The 21,971-nt window shown below is 61.1% G+C and overlaps 1 protein-coding gene across 4 annotated transcripts in view; it reads left to right on the top strand.

Moving 5' to 3' along the window:
- Nucleotides 1–1,069: 1,069 nt before the first annotated feature.
- Nucleotides 1,070–21,971, top strand: part of CAMK2A (calcium/calmodulin dependent protein kinase II alpha) — a 37,550-nt gene continuing 16,648 nt past the window's right edge. For 3 of the 4 annotated variants that reach the window (XM_076350159.1, XM_076350160.1, XM_076350158.1), the window contains exons 1-11: nt 1,169–1,292; nt 7,062–7,156; nt 11,706–11,765; nt 15,755–15,809; nt 16,149–16,214; nt 17,733–17,805; nt 18,180–18,282; nt 18,841–18,924; nt 19,544–19,638; nt 20,060–20,182; nt 20,975–21,058. In XM_076350159.1, the coding sequence (XP_076206274.1) occupies nt 1,231–1,292; nt 7,062–7,156; nt 11,706–11,765; nt 15,755–15,809; nt 16,149–16,214; nt 17,733–17,805; nt 18,180–18,282; nt 18,841–18,924; nt 19,544–19,638; nt 20,060–20,182; nt 20,975–21,058 (900 nt within the window). In that variant the 5' untranslated portion in view covers nt 1,169–1,230. Of the gene's footprint in view, nt 1,293–7,061; nt 7,157–11,705; nt 11,766–15,754; nt 15,810–16,148; nt 16,215–17,732; nt 17,806–18,179; nt 18,283–18,840; nt 18,925–19,543; nt 19,639–20,059; nt 20,183–20,974; nt 21,059–21,971 lie in introns of all 4 variants that reach the window. The other variant, XM_076350161.1, reaches the window with a different exon arrangement.

The following is a 21,971-nucleotide window of genomic DNA, read 5'->3' as shown; positions in this document are numbered from 1 at the left end:
GCTGCAAAATCATCCAGAAACAGGACAAAAGCTTAGAAGAAAGCTCTGCTGGGGGGGTGTCAGAAGGTGGGAGGGTGCAAGGGATGGTGGAGATGGAGGAGGGGGTGCTGGGTCCCCAGTGGGTGCTGCCAGGGGTGCTGGCAGCAAGGTGGGCTCAGAGGGAAACCACTCCCCCGTGGTCTTGGACCTCGTCACTCCACTTTTATTGCCCTTTTTGTGCTTTTTTATGTTAAACGCAGCAGAGGGGTGGCTCAGCAGAAAAAGCCTGAGGAGGAGGGGGGCAGACCTTCCTCCCACCCCCGCTCTGAAATCTCCCCCCTTTCTGCCCCAGGGAAACAGCAGCCCAGGACACAGCCTTATTGCTCCCTCTCTAGCTGTGCTTTACGCCAAGCCGCTCGCCCCATGGCACGGGGGACCCAGGGGACCTGTTCCCCCAGCAGCCCCGGGCCCGCGGGGAGAGCCAGTGGGCAAAGCGGGGAGCAGAGAGCAGGTCCCCGGCACAGCCAGCCCTCCCGTGCAGAGCGATCGGGGCCAGCCCCCCCCCGGGGAGCCCGGCTGACGGCGGGCCAGTTTGGGGACCTGGGGACCTGCCATGGTTTCTCCAGCTTCTCCTGACACACTTCTGCTCCATCTGCTCCCACCCGCCCCGCCCCGCCTCAGTGTGTCCCCCATCCCGCAGCCCCCCCCAGGCCCCGGAGGGATGCCGCTGCTGGCACCAGCAGGGCCTGTATTTTGGGGGGGGGGAGAGCCGTTGCCAGGGTGACAGCATCCTCCTGCAACATGGAAACCACGGTTTCCATGGAAACCCTTTTTGCCCCAATTATTCTACCACTGCCACGTCCTTTAACTTGCCTTTAATATTTGCATTTTAGACTTGCCCCCCTCCCGCAGCAGCCAGGTGAGCCCTGGGCAGCCCCCGGGGCTGGGTCCCCAGCAGGGCCCTTGTCCCCATGGGCGGGCGGCGGGTTTGGGAAGCAGTTGCCCCGGCAACAGAAACAGGGCGTTTCTGGCAGTGGTGGTCGCCATGGGGACGGGGATGCTGACGAAGGCTTGTGAAGCTGAGAAGACAAATTGCCCTCATCATTATCTCCGGGCTTGTCAATCAAACATATTCCCTTATTTACCTCAGCGAGGAGAGAGCCCCGGGAGCACACGGAGAGGGAGGGAGCGAGAGGAGAGCTGCTTGCCCCAAACTCCGCACTGGGGAGGGAGCATTTCCAGCCCCTCGGGATGGCCACCATCACCTGCAATCGCTTCACCGAGGAGTATCAGCTCTTCGAGGAACTGGGCAAGTAAGTTGGAGTCAGGGCTGGGATGCTCGGAGTGGGGCTGTGCCCCGGCTGGGGAAGAGCCTCAGCGGCTCTGGGAACCGCCAGAGATGGGGGAAAGGAGACAGGCACGGAGCAAACGCGCCGGGGAGCGGTGGGGGGGACTCAGGTTAGGATGGGGGCTGCCAGCCCTAGCCCTGCCCGTTCCGTCCCTTCCCGAGTTCAGGCGGCTGCCGATGGGTGCTTGGCCAGGGGCTCGGGTCACCCCAGGGGGCTTGAGCTGCCCGGGGAGGGGGCAGCAGCCCCTCTTATGGAAAAGCCGCTCCCAAAAGAGGATGCTGCCGGCTCCCCTGGGAACTTCTCCAGCCGGGAGGAGAGATGGGACAGCCGAGGAGGAAAGCCAAAGCGGCGGGTGCCCCTCACATTTCTTTAGGGAATTTCTCTGTGTGGATTCACCGGGGTTTGGCTAGTCCTGCAGGAGACCCAGCCTGCTGGCAGCCCCCGGAGAATCCCGGCGGCTCTTGGACAGACCCAGGGTGTCTCCCACCCCTGCCCCTGTCCCAGCACAAGTGCCCCCCGGGTGAGCCACAGCCCTGACCTGACTCTCCTGCCAGGGAGGGCTCAGCTCGGCAGGTCCAGGTGTCATCGCGTGTGCCTGGATCAGGGTGCATGTGTCTGTGCATGTGTGTGCAAACAGAAACACCTGTGCATGGCGAGGTGATCCTGGGGGGCACTGAGCACCCCAGGGTGGAGCAGGAGATTTCAGGTCCTCCGTGCGGGGCAGAGGGATGCTCCATGTCTCACCGAGCGTGTGGCTGTAAAACGGGTGCAAAAGTGAGCAGGCGTGTGCCTGTGTTTTGGTTTCTGTGCCTTTTTTCGGAGCTGGCGTGTAAATCTGGGGCATGAGGCCACGTTCCCCTCGGAGCGGCTCGGCGGCGTGGTGGCGGGCTCGGGGTGCTGTGCCGGGTGGCTGGTGCCCGTGCTTCAGATGGGCAGCTGCGTCCATCTGTAGGCATGGACACTTGCTCCAGCCCCGCAGCCCCGCATCGTCTGGGCGCAGGGCAGCCTGCGCCTAAACGCGCGCCCACACACGCGTGGGCGTGCGAAACGGGGGCGAGGGAGAAAGGAGAGGACAAAGATGCAGAAGTTGAGAGGCTGAAACAGGGGAGGACTTTGTGCCAGGCTGAATGCTGCTAATATTCCCCAGCCAAATGGGGAGACCAGGTTGCTGCTACAAAGTGCAGCTCCTCGGAGGCGAGCGGACCCCCGGTCCCAGGACATGCATGTCCATCCCCTCGGCGTCGGGGCAGCTGTGAGGGCTGGCGGGGAGCAGCAGGTCGGGGAGCAGGTCCGGTGTGGCAGGCAGGGGGACAGGCACCCGCCGGGGAGCTCGTGGCAATGTGGGGTTTGGGACCTGCTTTTTCCAGAGGTTTCTCGGCTTTTCTGGGCTCTGAGGCTCTGTGGTGGTGGCAGGGGGTGGGCAGGGGGTGGGCAGGAGAGGCAGCGGCTGCTGGGTGCCTGCGGGGAGGCTGCTGGGCCCTGGCTGGGCAGACGTGGCTGCGGGGATGTGGAGGGGAGCTTGCAGGCCAGGTGCGATGGGGGAGGACCAGGAGGGCTCCCGAAGGCGTTTGGGGTGCGATGCTTTGCTAGGTTGGCGCTGACACAGCAGGCTGAGCACCCAGGCTCGGGGGCTGCCCGCACCGCCTGGCACCACCACGGTGTAAAACCACCTCGACAGATGCATTTTAACACGTTCACGAATAAAGGAGCAAAGCTGGAGCAGGGACTCGCCAGCCCCCCGCCAGCATCACGCCCCGGCCAGCCTGGCCCGCCCGACCTCCCAGGGTGATGCAGGGGCAGCGCGGCTCGGCCGGCGGCTCGGGGCAGCGTCCCCAGGTCGGAGCATCCCACAGCTTTCCCCTCCGCTCCGGCGGGGGGCGGGTACCACCGCAGCACTGAGGCATGTTCCCGAGTTAGGGGCTTCACTGGGCTGGTCACAGTGCCGTGGAGCTGGTTGGGGATTTTCCACCGGGATGGTTTCCAGCACATCCTGGCACATTCAAAAATCAGCGGTTTCCCATGGGGAAATTTCCACTTTGTGGGCTTAGAGAGGGAAACCAGGATGAAGCGCCGCATCTCTGCTCTGCTGTGGCAGCCGCTCACGGTGGGAAACGGCATTCTTCCCCCAGCAAGATGCTCCCGGTGCCGGTTGGGGTGGGGGCGTCCTGGCAGGGGCAAGGCAGGGTGGGCAGCACAGCTCTCCCCCACCCAGACCCCAAAGGGGAGCAGCATCCCACAGGGGCTCGGGGCAAAAAGGCTCCGTCTTGAGTTTGCTGTCCCCAAGGGACTGGGATGGTCTGCTGGGGGACACGCGGGATGTCCCTGAGCCTGGCTGGCAGGAGGGGAGGTGCTGGGTGCCAGGCTGCTGCACCCACTGTGCTCCTTTGCCATCTCCTTGGCTGTCACCCATCCTGACACTCAGGCAAGCCGGGGGTTTAAGATGCCACACACCTAATGGTAGCACCATGACAGGGCTTTGGGGGGGGGGGGGGGCAGAGATGGGGGGGAGCCTGCAGAGCCTGCCCCGTGGGGCACGAGCCCTTGGCACATCCCTGCACCTCTCAGACAAGGGAGGGCATCTGTCCCGAGCAGGGGACACGGAGCTGAGGAAAACCTGCTCCCATGGCAGCCCTGGCAAAGCCGAGCAAGTGAGGGGCTGCTCCAATCCCCGCCGCCACCCCACGCTTGCAGGAGAGAATGGGGTGAGGCCGAGGGCCAGCGTGGGGGGGGGACGGGGAGAGGATCCTGCCCACGGCCCCCAGAGTAGGACAAACATAAAGTGCAGCTCCATCGGCGCCTCTGAATCCGCCCCCGCGGCAGGTTCAGGGAGAGGCTGGAGACAATTACCGTGCCGAGCGGTACGATCAGCCCCTCCACTCCCAGAGCTGCAGGAGAGGGGTTTTATTAAAAAGGAAAAAAAAAATATATATGGAGGAACAAAAAATCCCCAGCCCACACACTTCTCTCTAGAAAGGAGATAAAATGCCTCAGAGGAGGTGTTGAAGAGAGGGAGGGCGGCAGCAGCGCAGCCTGGCACTGGCAGGGAAGGTGTGAAAAAGGGAGAAGCGGAGCACCCCGGTGGCAGAGCCGCTGCTCGGGCTGGCGGTGGGAGGCCGTGGGGACGGGGCACGGGGGTCATGCCTGGCCCTGGGGGACCAAGGGACAGGGGCTGCAGGGCTGGGACCCAGCAGTGCCAGGGCTCGGGGCTGGAGGGACAGGGCTGGCTGCTGGGCTGCGGGTCCAGCATCACCCTGAAATGGCAGCCGTCGGGGGGGACACGGGCACGGTCTCTACCCATGGCCCTGTGGGTGACATAGCCATCCAGTGCTAAAATTAGGACATGCTGTCTCATCTAGGATGAATGCCCCACCTCCGAGCCAGGCAGAGATGGGGGCCCCCGGCCGCCACCGGTGATGGGGTCGGCCCCATCCAAAGAGCCAGCGGCCAGGCAAGGAAGGGACCCACACTGCTGCCCACGGCCGGGGAACAGGACACGTCTCCTTCCAAAGGGGTTTCTGGCAGCAAGATGGGTCTGAGCTCCCTGCCTGGCACCCCCTGCACTGCTCACACCGTGCCGTGAGCCCCCGCTGCAGAGGGGGGATGCCTGCGTTCGTGGGGAAGGAGATGCTAGATGTGTATGGAGCCAAGGTGGGATTTTTTCCCCCAGGCTGGGAAGATCCCACATGGGGCTGGGAAGCACGGGAGCAGCCTGGCACGGGGAGCAGAGCCTGGCTGCTGTGAAATGCCCAGTGGGGTCAAACACCCAACGTGGGGGGAGTCCCGGCCAGCGCAGACCCGACTGGGACTGGGACAGGGCTATGGAGAGCGTGCTGTACCCCTGGGTGTCCTGCACCCGCGCCCAGCACCTCATGTCCCCGCCACCCTCCGGGCTCACAGGGTCTTGCTTTGGTTTCTGTTAAAAAGGCCCGGAGGAGCCAAAAACCACAAATGCAGCCGGGGGTGCGAAACCCTGTGCTCTGCCGGTGCGGCGCATCCCGTCCCCGGCTGCCGCATCCTGCTTCCCACGGCTCCCCCTTCCCCGCTGTTCGGTTTAGCTTGAATAAATGGATGAGTAAGTGGCTGTGGGCAGTGGGACCAGGAGTGGCCGGGGGTCCCCAGCCTCCAGGGGGTCCGGGACACCTACGTCCCTCCAACCCCACGTCAGGTCCCACAGCGAAACCCTGCGGCTGGGGTAGAAACCCCGAGCGGGGGTGGTGGGCACGGGGGCTTCCCTGCTTGCTGCACTCACTCCTGCAGGCTTTCCTGGCACTGCAAAAGCAGCACACGTCTTTATGAAAAAAAAGAGGAAATTCGGGTGGCAGGGACCCACAGGAGACCCCAGACCCCAGGCAGTGCAAGACGGGGAGAGCAGCACCATGGGGCTGGCGATGGCTCCGGTCTCCCCCACCCACGACAAGCTGGATACGAAGCATTTCTCCCCTTCTTTCCTATTAATTCCCCCAGACTACAGGGATGTTAATAGCCAGGCTCTTCCAGCAGCCAGGATTAAATGGCAGGACGGGGAGGCCGGGAAGCTCCGGGATGCTGTTCCCCCGGCTCCTGCCTGGCACGTGCCGCAAGCGATGCTCTGCACGGCGGCGGTGGGTGCGTGGGCTGCCGGCTCCGCTGGGGCTCCCGCCCCATCCCTCTGCACCCCGCTGCTCACCTGTTCTCCTAAAGATCACATGCAAACCCAAATTGCCCGTCTCCACCCGCCCCCACCGGTAAAATCAATTATCCGCCGCCGCTCGCCAGCCTGCGGCCTTTTATTCCTCTGCAGGGAGCGGGAGCAGGGCGACGGGGAGCGGGGGGGAAGGTGGGGCGGGAGGTGAGATTGCTTTTGATAGTTGTTATTTTAGTGATTGGAGAGGTTTGGCAGGAAAGGGAACCTGGTACAAAGGTTGTGCTCAGCAGGGCTGGAGTGTGCGTCTGCGCGTGTGTGTGTGCAATGCCGCAGCTCCCGGCATCGCGCCGGCACTTTCAGTGCCACGAGCTGGCAGGGCTCGGGGTACAGGGGCCGAGGGGCTTCTTTGGAGCCTCCCAAGCACCCGTGCTCATTTGCCTGCCAGGAGACCCCTGCATGTTGGCTCACATGTGCGCAAGCCACAGCATCGTCCATCCCCGTCCTGCTTGGCTCCGGTGGTCCTTGCTCACAGGGTCGCCTGGGCTGTCCCTGCTGGTGCCACAGGTTTGCAGCTGGGGGGGGGGACCTTGCACCGCTCACCTGCACCCGTGGCTGGGGCTCACACCCGCTTCTGCAAAGTGCTGCTGCGATTGCAAGGTCTAGAGCATGCAAAGACACATACATGGACAAAAGTGAAGTGGCTGAGTGCTGCGTGGCAGCTGCAGCCATCCTGGTGTCCCTCGGGAGCCAGTACCCCCGGTGAATCACTGTCCCTTCTCTCCCGGGGGATAGGTAGGGCAGAGCCTGGGAGGGAGCGGAGGAAAGGCGCATGATGCCAGGGGTGTCCCGGGGAGCACGGAGGGGCAAATCCTGCATTCATCCCCAGGTCTACCTGTGCCTGCTCCCATCATCCCCCGAGGACAGGGGTGCAGGGAAGCTCACGGAGAGCCTTCCATGTTTTCTCCAAGCCCCTTCCCCAGCCAGCACCCATCCCCGTGCCCGTCCCCGTGCCTGTGGCTGCCCCTCGCCCCACAGGCATGTCAGGGCTGAGCCATGCCTTTGCCCGTGCCGAGCCCTTCACCTCTCCCTCCGGCTTCTTGTCTTCCCAGGGGCGCTTTCTCCATCGTTCGGAGATGCGTGAAGGTGTTGGCAGGACAAGAATATGCGGCCAAGATCATCAACACCAAGAAGCTGTCTGCTCGAGGTAGGTGCTGGGGGCGTTTTCAGGGAGGCGAGAGGCGAGCAGGGTTTGCAGAGCAGGGAATTTGTCCCCTCTGCACGGCGCCGGGATGATGCCTTTGATGTGCGGCGAGGCGGGGGGTGTTTGATGTGCGGTGGGGGACCCCCTTATCCCACCCTGTCTCCACTGCGGTACACACTGAGCTCCTTGACGTCCCATCTTGGTGGCTGCTCACCGCATCCCGTCGGATCGCGGGGATTCACCTGCAGCTCGGCTGTGCCAGGGCTCTGGGGGGCTCCCGGACCCCAACCTGCCCGGGGAGCTGTAGGACCCCATTTCTCTCCCTAAGACACCACCACCACCCTGCACACCATGTCACGGCAAAATTATGGTTACAGCCTTGCAGCAAGTCAAACTGCTGCCGGCCTCGGGCATTGGGTAGCACAGTTATTTCGGGAGCATCACCTCCCTGAGAGGGCCCCCCGCTGACCCCCCCGTCCCCGCTCCCAGGGGCTGTGGATTTCCTTACTCATGTACCTACATCAGTGAAATGGGAAGGTTCTTTGGGTGGGGGATCGATTTCATTCCTGTCTGGAGATGGGCCCTCACCCCTCACTGCCGTCTAATTAATCGCCCCGGCGGAGCACGCTGGCTGCTTTGCTGCTGGAAGAGGTGGTGGCAGGTCTGTCCTGACTGCTCCTCGGGGCAAGGCTGAGCTGAGCCAGCACAGAAAAGCTTCAGCCTGAAGCTGAAGACCCCCCTGCCCCCAGGCATCTGGCAGAGGAGCTGTGATGAGGAGGATGGAGAGGACGGGACAGCAGCTGCCGTGTCCCCGGCTCCGGCTCCTCCTGGCCGGGTGCACTGGGGAGAGCAGGATGGGTGCCGGGAGCGAGCGCCCTGCTGGGAGGGTTTAATTAACTCCCTCCCTCGGTTTCTCTCCCTGACGCCACTGCTCACCTCCGAAGGCAAAAATGAAACGCAGAAAACAGTGACAAATTCCTTTCTGACCTCAAATTAAACCAGTGCTCTGCAATCTCCCTCCCACAGCGCTGCCAAAGTGGCACAGCACTGACACTGAGCTCTCCCAGCTGCCCCCCTCTTTGGGGATGCAGACCATCCCCTTCCTCCGAGGCCAAAGGCTCCCAGCCCGGGGCAGCCGGCCGGGCTCCGGGCAGGGTGTGCGGTGCTGGCCTCGGCACTCGGCTCCTGCCTGCGCACCCCAGCTGGCAGCGGGCAGCAAACGCCTCCCGGTTTGCAGGGCTGCCTGGAGGAGCAGATTGAGCCGCCTTCCCTCTGCTCCCTCCTGCCTCCACTCGCCCGCTCCGGCAGTTTGCCCCTCTCCATCCTCTTCTGGGGTTTGCGCTGTTCCTGCAGCGGCTCTCTGTCTGTCTGTCTCTCTGTCCCCTGGAGAGACCTCGTCGAGGTTATTTTCCCTGCTCTGCCAGCTGAAATCACCAGCTGCTTTTGCTAACAGCCTTGAAACCCCCATTTCTGCAGTGCTAGCATGGGGGGTGGCGCTTCCCCAGGCTGGGAGCAATCCCCAAAGGGACACATCCCCACCGGGATGTGCCACCGGCTGTGTCACACGGGAAGGGCAGGAGGGAAGGTGTGCAGAGAGGAGAGGGGTTGCGGGGAAGGTGAGAGGAGCTGCAAAACATCCCCATGGTCTCTTCAGACGTCCTCCCGGCTGCTGACACAGGGAGCCAGCAGGAGAGAAACCGGAGTTTTTGGAGGAGAAAAGGGTTTTGGGTCCAGGCAGCAGCTGGATTTGTGGGGCAGGAGAGGGGCTGCGGCCGTGGCTCGCTGCCCCCAGCAGCACTTCACCGTGTGGTGGATGTGCCATGCCACATGGGTGGGAGGATGCTCTGACCCCCCCAGGCTTGGCAGGGTTCCTCTGCCTGAGGGACATCCCCCTGTCCCTCTGTCCCTCTGCCCCGCTGCTCTGGCACAGCTGTCCCACCCACGGGCAAAGCCCCTGCAAGCTGTGTCCCGGAGATTTGCGCAACCGGGGGGTCCCCTGCCAGCCTGCGACCCCGTGCAGAGGTTGTATCCACACGATGCTCGGAGGAAACCGCAGACCCGGGGACCCAGCCCTGGGCTCTGCCCCCGCGCCCAGCCCGTTCTCACTGTGCATTGATGGCAGAGAAGCTCTGCCCGAGCAGGACCCACGCAGCCTTGGAAAGAGCAGACCCCCGGGAGCGCAGGCTGCCTTCGCTCCCCGGGCGGCAGGCAGCTTATTTCAGGCAGCTCTTCCCCTTGGGTTTTGCAGCTGAGCCCGTGGCACGGGGGTGAGCGATGGCCACGCTCCCCCGCGACCTTTTCTACCAGGTGCTCGCACACCAGGGCATGCCAAGGGGAAGAGCCGGGGTTACCCAGGGCTGCATCCCCAGGCGCTGCAGCTTCGCAGGCACGGCAGCCTCCCCCGCACCCGCACGGCTTCGCCCTTCAAAGGCCAGCTGGATGCGTTGGGGTATGCCCTGCCGGGGCATTGCCGCTGGGGACTGCCCGGGGGTCCCCGGGCAGGGGTCCCCAGCCCTCACCCCGTAGGGATAAGCACCTTTCCCAGCCTCGGGTGCCGCTGGGTCCCCACTTCTGTCCGCTTCCCCTTCAGAGGGACCCCATCTCTGCCCCCCTTTAAACTCCCTGATCCATTTTCCATTACGCCTGGTTTTCGCTGGTCTCCCACCCCCTCCCCGTGCTGTTTGTGGTTTATCGAACCCCACCAGCCTCCCAACGCTCCCCGCCAAGCTGCCTGTGCCGGGCTTTGCCTCCTCAGGCATTTCGGTGGCGACAGATTGCGAGGGTACAAAGAGGGGGGCAGCAGCTGTGGGGGGGGCTGCACGGCACTGCTGCTGCTGCGGCTCAGCCGGGGAGCCAGGGCCGAGTCAGGCGGCTCGTGGCAGGGAAGGGATGGGGCAACCTCCCGCCCCCCGCCAGCAGCCACGCTCTCCCCTGTGCAGCTGAAGGCTCGACTGGCAGCGGCGTGCAGGCACACAGAGCGGTGCCGGGAGCTGCTCCATACTCAGGGTCACATTCACCTCCCTCTCCTGTGATCTCTGGCCTCTTCTAAGCAAGCAAAGGAGCTTTACTGGACACCAGCAATGCTGGGCTTCCCCGTGGGCTATTTGGCCCCAGCCTTCGTGCTGCAGATGGGGAAACTGAGGCAGAGAGTGACGATCGGTGACTCACCTAAGATCACTGTCAGGCAGGAGCAGAAAAGGGGGCAGAAAGCAGCTCCCCCATTCCCCGGAGAGTGTTTTCCCCACTGGTCACACTGTCCCTCCATCCTGTCCCTGTCCTCCACCCCACATTGGATTTTGGTTGAGAAAAGCAACAGCCTAAACCCCGACCTCTCCCTGTCGCCCCGTCCCACCCTGGGGAGGTTGTCCCCCATTAGGGGGGAACGCCATGGGGAGCTGAACGAGGCCACCGAGGCTGTCCCAGCCTTCAGCTCGCGGATCCCAGCACAGGCTGCAAAACTAACCCCAAGCCCTGGGGTGACTTGCTCGTGCCGAGCCCCGCGGTCACTGGACGGGGGATACTGAACCCTGGGGAAGGCTCCAGCCTCCGCAGGGAAGGGTCTACGTATCCTTCAAGTCTGAGCAGTCGGGGACACCCAGGTTTGGTTCGATGCAGAGCGAGACCCTGGGGTGTGAACCTGCAAGGTAACAGCAATAGCGCTGAGAGACGAGCAGCCCTAATTATATCCTCGCTTCTCCCGGCTGCTGGGTTCCTGCTAGCATGAAATGCCTCCAGAGAAGGCACCTCCACGCAGGGTGGCTGGGTCAGGTATAAGGAGGGAGAAAAGTGCAGAGCCAGGGGAAAAGAAACAGATTTATTTGAAAATTCATTCTGGGCTGCCCCAGGGTGGAGGCTTTTTGGCTCAGCTCAACTTGCTTTGCCCAGAGCTCCGTTGTCTCACATCCCCGAGCCCGGGGAAAGCTGGGGAGAGGGACCTGTGCTGCCTGATCGGAGACAGGCACCAGAGCTAAGCCAATTTTCAGAGCCAGGGTTTTGCGATGTAGGATAGCAAAGACCTGATGTGAAACGGCTGGGAGAGAGGGGAGGAGCAGTGGATAGCCCCATTTCAGCTTGACATCTCTCGCTGGTTGGCTCTATCTTCGATTGTTCAAATTGTACCGTGCGGGGCCAGAAATGTCCTTGCTGATTGCCTGTGCTTGGCTGAATACGAGAAAACGGAACAGGTGCTGCTGGCAGTGATAACCCAGGCAGCTCCGGGGGATTCGGGAAGCGATCGGGAGTTGTTCAGCAAAGAGAAGGGAGAGAGGAGGGTGAGGGATCATCCAAAGCCCAGGTCTGCCCATGGCATCGGTGACTGGGGGCTTGCCTGGGGGCTGCATCCGTGCTGGGATACTGTCCATCAGGCCCTGATGCTGAACATGTCCCCAAACCCTTTAGCAAAAACAAAAAAAAGGATGGGTTTGCTTCTTGTCAGCTGCTCTGTCCCCCCAGGTTTCCCATGCTGGCAGCTCCTCCGAGAGAGCACGGCAGGAGCTGAGAGCGGTTTATTCCCTTTCCCAAGATGCTAATTTAGGGCCGTTGCCTCTTTCAGATCACCAGAAGCTGGAACGAGAAGCCCGGATCTGCCGCCTCCTGAAGCACCCCAACATCGGTAAGCGTGCCCCGCTCGCCCCCCACGTGCCAGGCAAGGAGCCAAGCAAACCTGCCCGTGCTCCATGCCTGGCTCCGCTGCCCCCCTGCCCTCCCATGCCCCCGCCGGGGCTGGGGGGTCCCCACCAATGATTCAGCCCTGCCCGCAGCAGCACGGACTGTTTGTTCTTCCCTTGCGTGCCGGCCACCACCCCAGAGATGGAGAAGGGGCTCGGTGGCAGCCCGCCCCATTGATCTGCAGAGCCCCCCCCCCTCTTCCTCACGGGGAGGCAGCATCTTCAAACAGGGTCATGGGAAGAAAGGCCTTCACCGAGCGTGGGGGGACTGAAATAGGTCCTACCTAACCCAATTGGCCATAGCTCCCTCAGGGAGAAGTGGGGCCCCAGTAGGCTGCAAGGGACTATTTTTACTCCTCTCCCCCCCCTCGGGTGCTGTGTTCCTCTGCATGCTCCAAAAAGCGGCTGCAGCTCCAAGCAGCAGCAGCAGCAGCGCGGGGCGTGTAGGAGGAGCGATGGCGGGGGGAAGCGAAGACTTTCCCACCGACCGTCCATCTGAGAGTAGCCTCCTTCGGAAAAGCTGTTTCAGGAAAACTCCTGAGCCCCTGCAAAAGACAAAAATAGGCCAGAAGGAGAGAGAGAGGGGAGGGGAAAAAACTGCAGTAAAAAAAATCCCAAACCCCAGCCTTGAGAGTGATGCTGATGCAAGCTGTCGGTCCCTGGGGATGGTCCAGCAGCAGGAGCGGGGATGAACCCCCTCTCCCTTCCGCTCCACCCCGGGATGTGCCGACCCCGGTGGGATCCTGCAGCTTTTGGGAAAGCATTTGGGGGTAGGACGGGAGCTCTGCAGCCCTCGCATCCCACAGCCGGGAGCTGGGAGGTTTCCCCTTTGGCTGAGCTCCTCCCTGGCCCCCTCGCTGCTCCGGCTGGCCTGGATCCGTCCTTCCCCAGGAACTGCTGCAGCAGATCCAGGGAGCCGGACCCAGGGCTGCTGGGACCAGCCATGCCGCTCCCGCCCCATAAATATTTCAGTTCGGAAAAAGCCTGTCAGCTTCCATCTGTCTCAGGCACACGGCTGCGTGGCAGGTCTCCCCTGCATCGCCGGGGTGCCGGACCCCGCAGGATCCGGTCACCGTCTTTCCCCCTGCCTCTGCTCCGGCAGGACCAATGCCCCGCACAGGAGCTGCCCTGCTGGGGTCCTGGTGGGGAGTTCAGCCTGTCCCCGTCAGAGCAGCAGCCGGGGCCTTTCCTCTGCACCAAAATACACGTGGGGATTGCTAAGACCCGAAGGAAACACGCTGTAAAGTGCGTGAATAGCAAGAAATGCTGAAAACAGAGGAATCCACCCCAGGAGGACTTGCAGGACGGTAGTTGGGCCATGCAGCCAGAGCTCGCCGGGCTCCCAGCCTGGCCCATTTTTCCCTACCACTGTCTTCCTCCCTTTACTCTTCATCACCTGCCCATGGGGCTGGCGGGGTCTCTGGGGACAGAAACACCTTGTCGTGTGGTTCAGCCCCCCTGTGCCTTCTCCCCCACCCCTGTACCACACCTCGCTGTTTGGCCGTGACCTGCAGAGATGGCAGGCTTCGAGCAACCCTGCTGCACAGGGCTGGAAGGGGTTAACGGCATGAGATCCTAACTAGCCCAATCTCCATGCTATTTATACCCAGGAGGCTCTTCCCCACCCCCCACCCCACACCCTCACCCCCCCACCGCTCCTGCTGCCTGGAAACTTGGGCTCACAGCTTCCCTGCCATGCAGCACAAGCTGGCTAATTACCCACCCAGGAGCTGGAACGAGCTGTGCCGCTGCAGACCAGCCCTAACGAGAGGAAGAGGAGCCACTGCTGCCAGGGGCATGGGGAAGGCGAGGCAGAAAACCCCTCTCCATCCCTCCCTGCGAGAAGCACCCCAGCTGCCGAGGGGCTTTGCTGGCCCCTCACTCGTGCCCTGCAGCGAGGTGGGTCCCTCCGTCTCCCGTGGGAATGCCGTGCTGCGGCTGTGATCCTGGAGGAACCAACCTGTGCTTTGCACCGTGCCGGGAGGAGAGGCTTGCATAGAAAGCCGTGCACAGGCGGTGGAGGGCAGGTCCGGGTCCCCACGACCTTGCAGCACATCCACGGGACAGGGCGATGTATTAGGGAAAACTACCGTTTCCCAAAGCTGCGTGTCCTTGCAGGGAAGTCTTGCTTTGTTGGGGAAACTTTGGCTACGCCCAGTGCTGGAGTTTTAACTCCGGGTACGCGTCGTCTTCTGACTCTCAGTCCCAAAGCTGTGTCCTGCTCCTGCCTTGGCTCTTGGCACTGAGCTGGGGCGGTTTGGCTGGCGTGGCTCTTTCTGACTTTGACCAGTAACAGATACTTGTAGGATCAGCCTGTATTTAGAGTGGCTGCTCCTTCTTATACCTTCTTGGCTCCTGGCAGCCACAGGCATTGGGACTTCCCCAAGCAGGGGACGTATCCGGACCATCTGCTTATAGTTAGGCTGGCCCTGTCTGCACCGAACTTGCCTAATCCTCCTTTGAACACTTTGGCTTCTGCGGGATCCCAGGTGCAATACCCCCAACCCCTCTTGGGTGAGATGAAACGGGAGGAAATGTGTTTCTTGCAGCAGAGGAAGGCAGAAAAACTGGGATTATGTGTTGGAGAAAAAGAGGGAGCAGACACAGGTGTCAGAGCACAGGGGATGTCTGCGGAGACGGGCAGTGGGGAAGGATAACCAGGGAATAAGATGAGAAAATTGTGTCCATAGTCAAGACCGTAGGAGAGACCAGGAGGAAAGATGCCGTCCGGCTCAGCAGACGTCCTCTGCCCCTTGCCCTGGCCAGGGTGAGGCGATGCCGCTGGCAGCTTCTCACAGCAGTGGCTGCATCTGCCCACTGAGCCTGGAGGGAGGGGTAGGACTAGCAAAGCAGTGTTTGGCGTTTGCTGGCCTGGGAGATAAGAGCGATGCAGCGCAGTGTCTGTACTCGGTGGCGGGGCTTGTTATCTCCCCAGGCTCAGACTCGAGTCTGGAAGGTGTTTCCATGCAGGGCTCAGCTGACTTAGCTGCGGTGAAATGGGCTAGGAGCAAAAATTCCCACAAAATCATTCGCCTGAATGTTTCCTTTTCCTCCCTGGTTTCCAAAGATCTCAAAGATGTTGAAAGTCGTATCGGGCTGAAACCAACTGAGCAGAGAGGAAGGGTTAAATATTTACAGCCTCAAGGAAATCAGAACAAAATGTGAGGTGGGGGCAGAGGATGCTGGACCAGTCTCTATTTATACATCCTGCCTGTTTCTGTGCCTTTCCCCTCGCTGCCCATCTGCCTGCTGAGCTGTGAGCAGGGATCTAAGCCTGAATAACCAGAGCCCAGCTGCGGGGTGGCAGGTTTGCACCCGGCTGCACCTGGCAAGACGTGCCTGAGGGGAGAGGGTGCCTCTCGGCGCGATGAGCGGGGCGAGATGCCAGCCCAGCGGGAGGAGACGGGGAGAGCGCTTTCTCCGAAGGAATCTCATCCCATGGTGATTCCTGGATATCCCCGACTTGAGACCTCCCAAGGAGAAAAGGAAGATCATGAGCAGAAAATAAAAAAATCCCCGTCGGTGCCAGGGCTGGCAGCCCAGCGCCCTGGCTGAGCTCTCCCTGCGCCCGGGCACCTCTCCTGATGGGGCAGAGGGCTGGGGGCACCCGTGCCTGCAGCCTGCCCAGTGCCCAAGATAGCCCAGCAGCTGCTCGGGACCTCGGCCAGGCACCAGCCCCGGGCAGTCCCTGATTTGGACATGACCTTTGAGCCTTGCACTGCTGCCCGGGGCTGGGGCCGTGGCTGGGGTCCCCTGTTGAGCGGGGACCCCCCCCCAACCCAGCCAGCGGCAATAGCAAGAGGAGGAGGGAAGAGGAATAGCCCCGCTCTGCCCTCCTCCAGCTCCTGCTTGTGCCCAAAGGGGAGCAAAGGCGTTCCCGGGGAGCGGGGTGGGACCCAGGCGTACCCCATTAACCCTTCTGTCTCTGCTGCAGTGAGGCTCCACGACAGCATCTCCGAAGAGGGCCACCACTACCTGATATTTGACCTGTGAGTAACAGTTAAATGCATCTCTTAATCCACCGGCAGCTGCATGCTTCCACCCCAGGGCGATGCGCCCTGCACCCCCGCAGCCCCCCCGCCCCGAGCTTTCCCCTGTCCTCCACCTCACCCAAGCCTTTCTTGGGCAGGGTTTAAACCAAGCTTGGGTCCCCCAAGCCGGGCAGAGGGCAGGTCCCTGCCCTGCACCCCCCACGCTCCCCCCGTGCACGGTGCAGCGGCATTTTGAGGGGGGGGGGGCTGCCAGGGCTGAGCGTGCTGTAAATCAATCCAGCTCCCTTGCGTGCTGGGCTGACATGGCCGAGCGTGACTCCCCCCGTTTTCTCGCAGGGTCACCGGCGGGGAGCTCTTTGAGGACATTGTGGCAAGGGAGTACTACAGCGAAGCGGATGCCAGGTGAGCATGGACACACGCCGGGCCACGGAGGGGGTAGCAGTTGTCCTTTTCTCCTGCAAACTGCTCCCTCCCAGGGTCCGATGTGTCTGGCTTTCTGCAGCATAAGCTCCTTCCATGCTGGGAGGTGTTTTACAGCTGCTCTGCAGCTCGTACTCATGAACCAGATGTGTAGTGCAAAAAAAAAAAGAAAAAGCTCTGTTTTACTCACTCAGCTTCTGTGCCAAGAAGTGCATGTGTTACCGCAGGGCTGGTCCCCCCCCTCGAACCAGGCACCTGTTAGCCATCGCTCGCAGCATCCTCCTTCCCCGGGCTGATGGCACAGCCCGCACCTGGCCTCCCCGCAAAGGAGCGGGGACAGCGGGGTTCCCCAAGCTGGCAGGGAGGAAGCCCAGCATCGGAGCGTGATAGCACAGACACCCAGCAGTCCTCACCCTTTCCCCTTGCAGCTGCATTACAGTCGTTTGCAAGCGTTTCTCTGGCATTTACCACTTGAGAGCACTAAGGAGGAGCAGTCAAGACAGGCTGAGTGTGAGGGTGTGCTGGAGCTCCGCTCCCTCCCACGCTCCCACTGGCACTTTCCAGGTACCCTGCTGCAGAGGCAGGGAGCTGGGTACCATTTCAGCCACCCTTTTGGTCCTTGCAGCTCGGCCAGGGGACAGCATCAGCCTCATTTTATTGAGGGGACATGATTTGGCCCTCTCCAGTCTCCAGATATCACTGTGCCTCTTGGCTTTGCCCTCAGGATAAGCATAGCCTGTACAAGTGTCCAAGGGGGTGGTAAGCTCTACGCTACCTCTGTCTGCATGGAAATATCCCTTATTTCTCGGCAGAAAGCTCATTTAATGGGCTGCCCACACTGAATCCACTTACAACCCATCCACTTATTAGTGTCATACAAATAAAATAAAATACATGTAAATAAAGACCTTCTGCCTTGAACACAGCTGTTCTGGAGCAGAAGTGATCATCGCCTCAGTCTTTTTCCCTTCCTTTCTCACGCATGCAGCAGAGCTGGGGTTTAATGAACTAGATATAAAGCAAACAGATGCAGCAAGAGCCACCCATGTTAGAGGAGGCCGGGGAAATGGGGCCGAAGCGAAGGTTAGCTCTACATCTGAGAAGCACCTCTGCTTTGCCTGGGTTTGCAGACCAAATCTGGGCTGGCATTGTGACTCCAGCCAGAAGGAGGAAGCTCCTCCCTGCCAGCTTGGGGAACCCCGCTGACCCCAGCTCCCCGGTGTTGCTTCTCTGGGGACCCCATGGGCTCTGCCGTAGCCCCCATGCTCCTGCTCACCGCAGTTGGGTGTCCAGCAGCTCTGGTGGGTCTTACTGGGTTACGGCTGCTCTCCACGGGTGGGTGGCTTTCGGTGGAGGGGGACGCTGAGCTGTGCTGCAGGGCTGCTGGTGGGAAGCACGATGGGGAGAGGGGCAGCAGGGATGAAATGCAGCCAAGTAGAAGTGTCTAAGTAAACTCTGCCTCGCTGGACACTTCTGTGAGCTTTCTTCTTTCTCCCACAGCCACTGCATTCAGCAGATCCTGGAGGCTGTCCTGCACTGCCACCAGATGGGGGTGGTCCACCGGGATCTGAAGGTAGGAGCTGCAGGGGAAGGGCCTGTGGGAGGATGTGGGGACCCCACCTGTGATGCAAAACCCTGTGGAGCAATGCCCAAGGTCCTCCAGGGCAGCTGAAACACAGCAGGGAGGAACACCATGTAGGGCTTCTGGAAAGCCACAGAGCAGACCAGCTCCAGGGTGAAACAGCACAAGGGAGAGGGCGTAGGGGGGTCCTTGTAGTCCATGGTCCTCTAAAGATCCACGGACATCGCGACACACAGCAGGACAAACAGATCGGGTAGCACATCCAGAGCCCTGACCTTCCTCCGTGCTGTGCTGGGAAGCTCCCCCGCAACAGCAGAGCCCCCGGTGGGGTTTCACTCCTCTCCAACCCCTGTCTCCTCCCGCAGCCTGAGAACCTGCTGCTGGCATCCAAGCTGAAGGGTGCCGCCGTCAAGCTGGCTGACTTTGGCCTTGCCATCGAGGTGGAGGGGGACCAGCAAGCGTGGTTTGGTGAGTAGGACTGGCCCAAGGCGGGGCGTACTCTAGCTCTCGTTGGTGTGTTTGGTCAGGGGGGGCTCCAGGAGGGACACGCATCCCCAGAACCTGAACCCTGGGCTATGGGAGTGCCCCGGCAGCACAGCCTGGGAGGCATGGTGGGTGAGGAGGAGTTCGATGGCTCCAGCTGTGCCCCTGGAAACAGCCCGGTATTGATCCAGGGCACAGGCAAACAGCTCCACAGGGACTCGGTGAGTCACCGAGATGTCCTGGTGAGCTGGACAAGCTGGTGGCAGGGGCAGACCCGGGGAAGGAAAGCCTCGTCCAAGTGCTGGAGGTGCATGCCAGAGCACCCCAGCCTTCTGCACCATCCTGGGGTTTGTCTGCTGTTGTTGGCTGTTGCTGTTTGCTCTGCTCTCGGGAGACACGGAGGTTTCTGGAGGGAGGGTGCCCGTCCCTCCGGCTCGGCGTGTGCCAGGGCTCTCGGCTCTCGCAGCAGCTGGTCGGGCACCAGGCAAGCTGTGCGGGATGGGGGCTACCTGCCAGTGGTGCATGACGGGCTGTCTGTCCCAGGTTTCGCTGGCACCCCGGGATACCTCTCCCCCGAGGTGCTCCGGAAGGATCCCTATGGCAAAGCCGTGGACCTGTGGGCTTGCGGTAAGTCAGACTGGGGATGAAATGCCGGGAGCAGGCTGGGCTGGGCTGCATGGGATGAGGCAGGCTGTTGATCCAGCTTGTCCCAAGTTGCAGTTGCTAGACATGTCTTGGGGAGGTCAAGGTGGAGGGTTTACCCAAGAGGTGGCACGTTACCCTGGGCTGTCCCCAGAGCGGCACCCTCTTTCCCAGTCCAGTGGCACCCTTCTCTGAAGGATCAACCTCCTCGCTATGCACCCAAAGCCCCCAGGCAGGGGAGATGCCGGCTCTTTTGCCCTGCGGTGCCCTTGGATTCAGGCAATGCCTCCACGTAGCTGCAGCCAGAGGGGAGCCTTCTTCCACCAGCGATGGGGAGGAGGCATCGCCCAGCCCTCATGGGGCACCTGGCTCGAGGCTGTGCATGGTGGCTGCCAGAGCCATGTATTTCCCCAGCCGCTGAGCACGTCAGCGTGGAGCTGGAGCCATCAGCGAGCCTTTTGCTTTTTAATCGGGGAGCAAATCCTCCTGTTTCCCTAATTTCTCAATTTCTCTGCTTGAGTTGGGCCAGTCCCCAGGCTGGGTCTGTTCATACCTCCAGCAATGAACTCTCTCTTACTGATCTCACATCTCCTCTCCCGGGCAGGCGTCATCCTCTACATCCTGCTGGTCGGGTACCCGCCCTTTTGGGATGAAGACCAGCACCGACTCTACCAGCAGATCAAGGCTGGGGCTTATGATGTGAGTGGGTTTGTCTTGCTCCCCCCCTTTCACTGTTTCCCCTCTTCCCTGCTGTCCCTGTGTTGCAGGCTGCTGCTCCAGAAGAGCAACCAGGACAAATTCAGACAGACAGGAGCAAGTTTCTTTCCTCTGCTCTGGTCACAGAGGGTTGGCCAAGCTGCCGTGCCCAGGTGCACACACTAGCACGTTTCAGGTCCACTTTGCCGGACAGATAGGTCTTGTCCTGGGCCTTCCACCTTTCTCCATCCACCCTTGCTCTCCAGTTTTCCAGCTGGCAGCTCTTTCCAGTTGCTACTGTCTCTCCAACCTGTCCCATGGGCAGGAGCAAAGGGTTGCAGGAGAACCAACCCAAATGCAAAAGGGCTTCTGCTCCTTCCGTTGCTCCCTGCCACCTCTCACCCCGGTCCCTTTGCTTTGGCAGTTCCCTTCCCCTGAGTGGGACACGGTCACTCCTGAAGCGAAAGATCTCATCAACAAGATGTTGACCATAAACCCGTCCAAGCGCATCACGGCAGCGGAGGCTCTGAAGCACCCCTGGATATCGGTGAGTTTGGTGGCACTCACCGGTTGGGGTCGAAGGTCCAGAGATGTGGGAGTTCACAGGGGGGAACATCTCACTGGGGAGCACATGTTAACAAACGTGCTGTCCGACTCTTTTCTCCATCCTGGGAAGATGTTTTCCTGGCATGGTTCCCCCCAGTGCTCTCAGAGCAGCCTTTTCCCCGGGGCTTTACAGCAGAGAAAAGCCTGGAGTGTGAATGCAAACAGTGTGTCCCAGGGGAGCTGCTGATGGGAGGGACAGGCACATTCCCAGCCCTGGTGGGGACAGGCTGGTTTCTTGGTGTCATGCAGCGCTGGGGGAGCCTTTCCTTGGGGAGGGTGGGAGCAGGCTCGTGTTTATCCATCCATACACCCCAGCAGCAATCCCTCCCCAGCCCTCGCTGCACCCCGCTGCTCTGGCTGCTGGTTCTCACTCTGAATCAGCTCCTAAAGGCAGGAGGAGTCCACGGGCTTAACCCTGGGACCCCATACCACGTGCAAACCCTGAGCACGCTCCTAAACCTGGCCGGTCAGTCGAGGGGTTAACTCAGGGGGCAGCCAGCTCTCCCTGCAAACCCCCCCACCGCCAGAGCAGATCCTGCTGACTCCAGAGCTTTGATCTCCCGCTGCCTATTAAAGTTTTAGCTGATGCTGATGCTGATGCTGCTGCTGCAGGCAGCTCTGGCCTGTGCCTCAGCCGCGGGAGACCGCACACGTGTACGGGCGTGTGAGAGTGGGGCCGGGGGAGCCCCTTCCCCCTCGGCGCCTGCTCTGAGCCGGGTCTCTCTCCTCCCAGCACCGTGCCACCGTGGCGTCATGCATGCACAGGCAGGAGACGGTGGATTGTCTGAAGAAGTTCAATGCCCGGAGGAAGCTGAAGGTAACTCTCATAGTCTCCAAGCTGGCTGCAAAATGCATGATAAGGTCATTGGGGAGTTTGTTCCCTGAGTGGGAAAGGACAGGGTGGTGTCTCTGGGTCAGCGGTATAGGGCTGATGGGCATTTGGGGATCCCCGTTGTGAAGAAGGGAAAAGAGGCCAAGTGGACTGGTGGCTGCATCTGTCGGGGGTTCCCAAGTGCTTAGAGGAAAGCCATGGTGAAGGAAAGCACTGAGTCACACAGCTGTCCGGGACACTGAGGCGAGGACTTTCCCCTTGGAATCAGTGTAAAGAAAGCTCCTCTTTGTGGCAGGACATGGATCTGAGAGGCACAGTGAGACCCCTTTGCCTGATAACCAAACCACGTTGCAGCCAAGGAACAAAGTCATCCATAGACAGGCAAAAAGCTCTGGCTTGGTTGCCCACACCAGCAGCCCCGCAGGCTTTCCCTTCTTGGATGCTGCCATGTGCCACAGCCTGTACGCCCTCTGAAATCACCATCTCCCCAGGCTTCGCCGTCGAGCTGGAGCACCTCCCTGAAGCACCCATCTCCTGGGTGCTGCTCAGCCCCAGCCGGCAGCACGGTGCTGGGAACGGGCTCTGGAAATCGCAATGCCTCCTCTAGAGCCGGAGACACAGCGCTGTCAGAGCCATCAGCGCTCCAGGCCTGAACGTGATGTGGCACAGAGCAGTACAGCTGCAGGCTACTAACAAGATTATCAAGAAAAGAAACTGGCTATAACCTATTATTACTTTTCAGTTAGACAAGTAATCAAATTAGTTCAGGCATACACTTCAAAATAGTAATCCATTACTGTAAGCAATTAGTCCAAAGTAATCTCATTATACGCTGAGCAACTAGTTAGTAGAGTCAGCTGGAAAAGAGGAAACATTTTTATGAATGTTATTTTGTGGT

Source organism: Aptenodytes patagonicus, chromosome 12 (assembly GCF_965638725.1).
Source record: "Aptenodytes patagonicus chromosome 12, bAptPat1.pri.cur, whole genome shotgun sequence".
Lineage (NCBI taxonomy): Eukaryota > Metazoa > Chordata > Aves > Sphenisciformes > Spheniscidae > Aptenodytes > Aptenodytes patagonicus.
The sequence above is the reverse complement of the archived record's forward strand: the minus strand, read 5'-3'. Positions and strand labels throughout refer to the sequence as shown.